At 55.6% G+C, this 8,498-nt stretch overlaps 3 protein-coding genes across 3 annotated transcripts; 2 read left to right on the top strand and 1 right to left on the bottom strand.

Moving 5' to 3' along the window:
* The first annotated feature begins 697 nt into the window (after positions 1–697).
* Positions 698–2,855, top strand: IE81DRAFT_52442 (cytochrome P450). Its single transcript, XM_025517419.1, has 3 exons — positions 698–1,870; positions 1,953–2,465; positions 2,552–2,855. Exons 1-3 carry the CDS (start codon positions 864–866, stop codon positions 2,763–2,765), a joined length of 1,734 nt encoding a protein of 577 aa, XP_025371083.1. The 5' UTR covers positions 698–863; the 3' UTR covers positions 2,766–2,855.
* A 71-nt stretch (positions 2,856–2,926) lies between these two features.
* IE81DRAFT_52430 (P-loop containing nucleoside triphosphate hydrolase protein) lies at positions 2,927–4,438 on the bottom strand. Its single transcript, XM_025517418.1, has 4 exons — positions 3,955–4,438; positions 3,514–3,820; positions 3,415–3,431; positions 2,927–3,337 (listed from the first exon to the last, which is right to left on the bottom strand). The coding sequence occupies exons 1-4, from the start codon at positions 4,219–4,221 to the stop codon at positions 3,074–3,076; spliced, it is 855 nt and encodes a 284-aa protein (XP_025371082.1). The 5' UTR covers positions 4,222–4,438; the 3' UTR covers positions 2,927–3,073.
* Positions 4,439–4,674: 236 nt separating this feature from the next.
* IE81DRAFT_311361 (fumble-domain-containing protein) lies at positions 4,675–8,469 on the top strand. The gene is made up of 4 exons (XM_025512437.1): positions 4,675–5,358; positions 5,492–6,680; positions 6,824–7,133; positions 7,201–8,469. The coding sequence occupies exons 1-4, from the start codon at positions 4,927–4,929 to the stop codon at positions 8,168–8,170; spliced, it is 2,901 nt and encodes a 966-aa protein (XP_025371081.1). The 5' UTR covers positions 4,675–4,926; the 3' UTR covers positions 8,171–8,469.
* The last annotated feature ends 29 nt before the right edge of the window (positions 8,470–8,498 follow it).

Here is an 8,498-nt window from a genome sequence, read left to right as displayed (position 1 = left end):
AGCAGACCTCTCAATTTGACTCAAAAAGTCGCTCTCCACATGAGATGGAATGCTCTCGGCGCGTGCTCCGACCATTTCAAACGGGCCTCTTGCGCGTTTCGAAGGGCGAATGTGCTAGCTGTGCCTCGGCAGCGCTCGCGGCGACAGCAGCACGAGGGGGCGCGTTCCGCTAATGTGGATGGCACCGTACCATACAGTCGTGAGTGAGTGAGTGAGTGAGTGAGTGTTGCTGTGGCACGGCGCGGTACCTTTTTGTTCGAAGTGTGACTGCATGATGGGGCAAACGTTGGCCCGGCAGCTGATGCTTAGCGCGTCCATCCACATCTCGAAGCGGCTCCACCGGGTCGACGCTACGTCCTCGCTAGCGTCGGGGCCTCTCCTTTTGCATGGCTGGATCGGCCCCTCGGTCTTACTTCCATCGACACCGCATTCATGCCCACCGACCCACTCCGCGGGCTCATTGGTCACTTCAACACTCACGCTGCCCCGCTGACTATTGCTCATGGCGCAGGGTAGCAGCGCAAATAGCATGACTTTACATCGTCCAGTCACAACAGTCGCAACAAGTAGTATCAAAATGTGGCTCGATCGTGCACTGGCGCGGATGATTGCTTCCGTTGATTAGTCAAGACATTGTCGTGCAGTATGCTGTACAAGAGGTGGTTAAGATAGCAGTGATCGAAGAGGCAAGGCTAACTTCATGTCTATAAATCATCCAAGGCAATGCCTACGAGATTCGTCCATGGTGCCACATCCTCGTCTAGGGAATAGGCATACCGCAACACCGCTAAATTGAACTCTTTGCACCTCAGCCTTGCCACCGCCTTGCCTCTCCGTTCTCACCCCGTCTCGCGCACACAACGATGGTGTCCACACCGGCGTCATCACCTTTCGCTCGAGCGAGCGCGCTGCTCAAGAGTGGAGCACCTGCCACGTTCACAAGCTCAGACAGCGTCTTGGTCTCATCATCCCAAGCCACTCCCATCCTCCTCTCCTTGCTCATCGTCGCCACCTCTTACCTGGCCTGGCAGCTCTTCGCACCGGTGAAGAACGCTCGCATCAAAGGTTCAAGCATCCGAACCTTGGCAGCCTCCATTCCGCGTCTGGGTCAAGTGGCCTTCTACAGAACGCGGGAGTCTTTTCTGTACAGGGTGCTCGGTAGGCCCGAAGGCGCTCTCGATGCGCAAGCCTATCACCCCTCGGCAGTGAGGTTCAACGTCAGCCAACACAACATCATTGTCAGTGGAGACCACCAGGACGCATCGACTTTCTTCAACACTCGAGCTCTGAGCTTCACAAAAGGTTACTCTGTCCTCTTTGGCGGCACTCCCAAGGACCCCGACACCGAGCCGGAAGTCGCAGCTAGAAACAGAGCTCAAGATGACAAGTACATGGTCTTCTTTGACAAGAATCTCAAGCAGGCCATCAGAGGCGAGAGGCTAGCTGATTTGACGCCCGACATGGTCGAGGACTGCTTGAAAGACTACGAGCACTTTTTCGCCAACAACACGGGCAACGGCAAGCTGGACCCGCACATGGACGTCTATCCTTTGATTTTCCAACTGAGCGTGCGCACCGTCGGGCTCGCAGAGCATGCAAACAGTGCAGCGGCAGCTAGGGAGATGTACGACGCCTACTGGTCTATCGAGAGGGAAACCAATTACTGGTCGACGCTCTGGCCCAATTTGCCCCTGCGTTCCAACCACAAGCGCAAAGAGAACTCCAAGAAGCTCTTCACGATGATTCATGAAGCCATCAACAAGAGGATCGAGGACAAGAGATCTGAAGACGATCAGGTTCAGCGTATGATTGATGATGAGACCTCAACGATCGACATTGTCAGGTGGTGTGTGGGCAGCCTGTTCGCAGCGTAAGTTGATGGAATTCCGCAGGAGCCTGCTATGTCCTCGCCAGAGCTCACGAAATTTCCGCCCTGCGCCCTCCGATCGCAGCGTGGTAAACTCATCGAGCATGTCGGCATGGCTGCTGATCTTCGTTGGAGCTCAACCCGAGCTGCGCCAAAGAGTCAAGCAAGAGATCGTAGAGACTTTGAGAAAAGGCGCAGAGGAGCGCGGGGACGACTACGAGTCATTGCCCACATTGGAGGCACTTCGTCGTGTGCCGCTGGAACAATGGGAAGGCACAGCCAGTAGCGTAGCAGATCGCAAGAATGGAGGCGGCGCATTCCCTCTTCTGCACGCTTGTCTGAAGGAGACCATGAGGCACGTCCTAAGAGGAACCTTTTTCCGCTACTTTGCCGGACAAAACGAGTCGGACAAGTTTGCAAACTCCAAAGTGCAGATTGGCGGTCACGACGTCAATTCGGGAGACTTTTTGGCTTATTGGATCGCTGGGACTCATCAGAATTCTAGAATTTACCGCGATCCTCAACGCTTTGATCCGGATCGATTTGCCATCAGGAAGGAAGGCAATGGTCCGCTCGAGTTCATCGGGTGGGGTGCTAGGTGAGCGCTTGACGTGATTCGTGCGCTCGTCTTTGCGAGGGCTATGCCACTGACTCTTGCGTCCCGCTCTCTTCTCAATTTTCCAGTCACCACGTGTGCGGGGGTCGCAGATTTGCCCAGCTAGAGATCATCATTGTCGTAGCGACCTTTTTGATGTGCTTCGACTACGAGACGGTGGACCTGCAGGGCAAACCTTACTCCGCAGAGACTTGCCCCTCGGCGGACACGGATAATAATTGGAGAGGACCCAGCAAGCCAGTCCGACTGTCGTACCGTCGTGCGGCCGACTTCAAGGCCTAATGGTTTGCTCAGCATCTTTTGAGTCGCGTTTCTCTTTATCTACTGCAGGCTCCCACTCGCACTGTTACACCACCGCTTCAGCCTTTCTCCCGCCCGCTGCACTCTCGCCGCAACCGCCAAGCAACCGCAATGATACAATGCTAGCTTCTTGATCATGCTTTGCACTTTCTCTGGCTTGTATGATGCTCTTCCAATCTGTACGTATATATCGGTGTCCGACGATGCTGTCTATCGCAGTGTATCTCGTCTGCCTTCTACGGAAGCCGAGCATCGGCCGTCGCACTGGTCGGGAAACGCAGGTGGGCTCGCTACCTCGAACAAGACTGCTTGGCGGCAATCTGTTGCAGCTCCTCTAGGATGAGCTGGCACGCATTCTGCACCACATCTTCCAAGCTTTGGTGTCTTGTCTCGAGCAGTCGTAAGCCGCTCACTGGACCGCCTGACTGCATCTCTGAGGCATTAGACGAAGCTTTGACCAGCGCACCTCGCTCGACATCTCTCTGCTCGAACAGATTCTGGTGCGCTTTGACGTAAGATGGCCAAAGAATCAGGTCAAAGTAGTTTGGCGGGTCCTAAGAGACCAAGACAAGGAGAGCAGGATGAGCGCAGGGCGAAATCATAAGAATGGCTGGCAAAGACAGCCACTCACGCTCCACGTTGTGCCCTCTACTCGAGTGAGCGTGGTGAGGACAAAGCGCATGATCAGTGTTGGCGTTTGAGATGCAAATGTTGATCAAGAAGCGCTCACCTGCTGTGTGATACACCCTTCCCTCTCGTCTACTCCTCACATCCTCTTCCGAAGCCCTCAAGAACAGTCTCACATCCAGCGTGCTAGTCACACGCGAATCATAGTATAGCAAGAATCCATCCACCAAAAAGATCTTTGGATTACTTAAGCGCTGCAAGAGCTCTAGAATGCGCTGCACGGTTTGAGAAGAAGAGGAGGGCATCGAGGTTGTCACTTCAGGCAATGTTGACACCTCTTTGGGTGAGACGGGAGGTGTGCCGCCCGATTTTAATTGTTCCAGAGCCGTTGCGAATCGGGCATAGTCGATCTGAGACACGTTAGGAACGGTGCCAGCGAGCGAGTTGGAGCACACATGTATGTATGCGTGATTCGAGCTTGCGTCAGCGCCTCGATCTCTGCGCGCTGTGTAGCAGCAAGCTCTTCCGCTCTGCGCCAACTCACACACTGATCGGGATCATCCCAGTCCTTGCCGTCGATTCTCTCATCGAACCCCAGTTCCTCTTCGGGAAGAGCAAAGTCGTCCTGCCCCACTACCTGCACCCGGGCCTCGCTACCATCACGTCCAAGCGTCCCATCGACGAGCGTTTGCTGTTCGTATGCATGGTTGAGCAGAGAGCTCAGATGCGCAGCTAGTGTCGACTTGCCCGAGGAGGTTGCGCCACCTATGCCGAGCAGCAACACCGGGGCAGGGCTCGCAGGCGACGTCATTGTCTAGAGTATGGAAGACGCCGAGGCACAAAGTCCTGACAACCTGTCAAGTATGTGCTTCAATGAATCGCAGCGATGTTGCGTCAGACACGCAGCCAGTCGCCGCGCGGAGTGGTGAGCTGACTCGACTCGTGCGCGTTGTGACGCTTTGAGAGACAATCGTGAGTGTCAACAAGCCAGAGCGACGGATGCGTACTCCATTGATGGCGAGGTGAGGTGAGTCACGACTCACGATCCACGACTCACGACTCAAGACTCTTGACTGTTATCTCATGATACGGCCGCAAGCTGGACGCGTTTCTCCCGTACGAGAGACGGGAGCACTCTACTTAGCGGACCGAGCGTGGGGCACGCGCAGACGATTCCCCGCGTAGACTCGATCAATGCAGACTAGCTGCGGGGACTTTTTGTTTCACAAGGTTGCAGATGGATGGACGGGTGGATGCTTTGCGCAGAGCTTGCGAGTCATCCTCTTACAGGGCCACACCTCCCTACATGTATACCACACCTCATTCCCTGGCTCGCTCGAAGTTGGCGCGGATACAGCGTGCAGCAGCGAGGCTCACGCAGACACTGAAAGAACCGCGCGGTTGCACGCAATCAGGTCTCCGGTCTCTCCTTTCGTCGGTCTGAGCAGTCGGCCAGACAACTCGTAGAGCGCACTGCAGCTTCGCACCCACCTTGTCTGTCGCAGCGAAGCCGATCATGCCGGCTGACTCGGGGTCCTCGACTCCCACGTGGAGCGCCAGCGCCGCACTCACACCAGCCTCGAGACTCGGCCGATCTGTGTCTCACACCGATCAGGTTAGGTCGAGCAGCAAAGGTTCACAAGCCAGCGTACGACGACCCTTAGCCCTGCCTGTCAACGTCGATACCACAGGAGCGATGATCATGGCTACGCCTTCTTACGATGCCGACCTCCCAGAAGGTTCCTCCTCGGGGCAGTCGCACCGAGCGACGCACGCGGACAGGCCGAATCTAGGAGTGCGGACTGAGCTCCCTAGAGGGGCGAGTGGTGCGGGTGAAGATGTTGGAGATGAGCAGCGTGGAGAGAGCTCAGTGGGAAGTCGTGAAAAGGATGGCATCGAGATCTATCTGCCTAACCATACTGAAAGCGTCAGCCATATCGCTCTAGATGTGAGTCGCGCAGCTAGCCAGTTGTAAAGGCGGTCGGGCTCCGCTTGTGGTGGTCCTGGCTTGCTCCAAGATTTGCTTGGAGTCGAGAGGCGATGCATGTACGCTTACTCGAGTATCCCTGACGTGCGAACAGATTGGTGGCTCCCTGGCCAAGGTGGTCTACTTTACCCATTCTCGTCCACCGGTCTCCACGTCAGGTGAAGCGTCCACCAGTCCTTCATCTAGTATCGATGACGCCATTCCAAGGTGCTCGCCTTCAATCTCTACCTCTGCGTCCGGGCTCTTCTCAAAGAACAGTTTGCCAGGCCTGCACTCCGTGGAGCACGCGTCAGGAAAGGGGCACTCGCAACAGGTCGCCTACACCGCTGATGGGACACAAGCGGTCCCGTCTGGCACTCTGACGCCAACTTCCATATCTCGTGTCCCTAGCGCGTCCGAGTTGCGTCCGGACAAGAAGGCAGATGATGGCCAAGAGGATAATAGAAGTGGAGCGAGCAGTTCCGCTACTGATGCCGGTCGCGAAAGTCAGCGCGAGGGTAGGGGCCCAAGTCTTGCTAGAGGACGTGGTGGTGGTGGAAGCATTCGGTCCAGCCTATTCCGTCGACGCTCATTGCCCTCCTCCTTACCGGGCGGGAGACTGAATTTTATCAAATTCGAGACGTCCGACGTCGACTCGTTGTTCTTGTTTCTCTCTACACTCATCTCCTCGAGCGCAACAGCCAATGGCGTCTCCTTATCTTCCATGCGCAAGTCGGTCAAGCTTTCTGCGACCGGCGGCGGCGCTCACCGATTCCACGAGAGGCTGGAGAAGGAACTCGGCGTGGAGGTACGCAGAGAAGATGAGATGAGAGCACTCATCACGGGACTCAACTTTGCCACGCTCATTCCCGATGAGGTCTTCAGCTACTCGGACGAGTTGGTTAGCGTTCTTCACAGCCCCTTGCCTCGCTTTTCTAGCAGGTACAGAGGCAGCGCGCTAATAGGGACAGCGCCGAACGATGAAGAACAGGCGGACACAGCAATGTCTGCTTCCTTCTCCTCCATCTCTTCCGCGTCCTCTTCGCCCTCGCCGCCGACCAACGAGACCCGAAAACCACAACAAGCACTTCCACGTCCCTCGCCAGACCCTCCTCTGTACGCCCCCGTCTACGATTCGGATCCCTCACCAAAGTTGCCTTGCCTTTTGGTCAATATCGGCAGCGGAGTCAGCATCATCAAGGTGGACGATTTTGGCAAGTATGAGAGAGTGAGCGGAACGTCTTTGGGAGGCGGAACGCTTTGGGGACTGCTCAGCCTCTTGACGGATGCCGAGAATTTCGATGGTGAGTGCGCACGCAAGGCGAATGTGAAGGTCAATTTGGCGCCGCATACCTTTTGGGAATAAGCACCATTGGAATGATCGACCTGTAACGACGAAAGCATTGACCAATGCATATCCTTCCCGCTTGTCGCTTCTGGAAAGCAGAGATGCTCGAGCTTTCGACACGAGGCGACAACAGCACGGTCGATATGATGGTTGGAGATATCTACGGCTCTTCAGATGCACTCTCTTCGCTAGGTCTTAAGTCCAGCACTATCGCTAGCTCGTTTGGCAAGGTGTTTAGGAAGGAGCCAGGAAACGATTCGGGGGGCTCAGGTGGCCCCTCTGCACATAGTCACGAAGAGGCTCAGACGGATCAGGCCTCCAGACAGAGGCGCAAGAAGAAGAAGTTTAGACAAGAGGATATCTGTAAAAGCTTGCTGTATGCTGTCAGCAACAATATTGGACAGATTGCGTGAGTCAGCTTGAGTGTATAGCAGCTGCAACCATGACAATCGCTAATCGATGATGGCTTGCTCCAGTTACATGAACGCGGAAAAGTTCAATCTAGACAGGATATACTTTGGCGGAGGTTTTCTGAGAGGGCACAAGGCGACCATATCGACGCTGAGCTACGCTATCCGTTTCTGGTCCAAGGGCACCAAAAGAGCCTACTTTTTAAGGCACGAAGGTTACCTTGGCGCGATCGGAGCTTGGATACACCAAGTGGGACCGGCCGACCAGAACGCCGGAGCTGCATCAATCGCCAAGGTTGCGTCCACGGTAGGAGCAGATGCGCCGCCACAAACTGCGGACACGGGAGAGCCACTCGCACATTCTGACACGACGCAGACCTCTATGCCCAGCGCATCTTCCCAACGCACAAGAACAGGCTTGTGGACGCCTGCCCAAGCTAGCGATGCGCATCAGCAGCACGCTGCAGTCAACGGCATCCCATCTCCGGTTGTGGAAGTGGCAGAGCCGACACTTTCGAGGGACACACGTGTGCCGATCCGGCCTTCAAGTGACGCCCTGTCAGATTACACTAGCCCTCAATCTAGCGCTGCTCTGCCTTCTCTGTTGGCAGAGGCGCTAGGCGAAGCGCCGCTGGATGAACATCAGGGCAACGTAGCTGGCGCGCTACCCCATGCACAACGCGGGCAGCAGCCGAACGGCTCCGCGCCACACCCTGCGAACAATGGCAGATCTGCGCAAAATGAAGGCGTTGTTGCTGCTAGCGATGCTGTGGGCGACAGCGCTGACCTGCAAGCTCTCTTATCCACACTCGCGGTCGAAGATCGAGACATTTTGCAACCTCTACTATCGCAAGGAGCAGCGGCATCTGCTCGCTCTGCTCAAACTGCGCAAAACGAAGAGGCGCAGAGCATTGAAGATATGCAGGACCTGTTGAAGAGGATAGAGGCGGCTGATGGTGCGGTGGATGGGCTGGAAGCTAGGCTGGACGGCTTTTTGAGCAGGCTGGACCAGATACTGGATAGTCATTCGGAATGAAATCATCGAGGAAGCGCATGGCCATGCTGTTGTCCGCAGTCCAATGTGCTGGACTCTCCTCTACAGATTGCACGCTTGGCCCAGGCTTTTCGAGTACCGCCTGCCTAATACCTGATCTGTGAAGCGTGAGGACGAGCTTCACCCAAAATTCGAGTCTGATGAGTGTGCATAGATGCTGCATGCTATTTGAGATGATATTCATCGCAAATGGGGATCATGTATTCGGGTACATCTGTGGAGCGCGAGCTTCTTACCGCACGACACGCGGATACGGCGTGGGTTTAAATTCTGATCGTGCATGATGGGCGTGACGCCCCGCGCATTAATC

The sequence above is a fragment of the Ceraceosorus guamensis genome (assembly GCF_003144195.1).
Source record: "Ceraceosorus guamensis strain MCA 4658 unplaced genomic scaffold IE81scaffold_15, whole genome shotgun sequence".
NCBI lineage: Eukaryota > Fungi > Basidiomycota > Exobasidiomycetes > Ceraceosorales > Ceraceosoraceae > Ceraceosorus > Ceraceosorus guamensis.
This window is presented reverse-complemented; position numbering and strand designations above follow the sequence as displayed.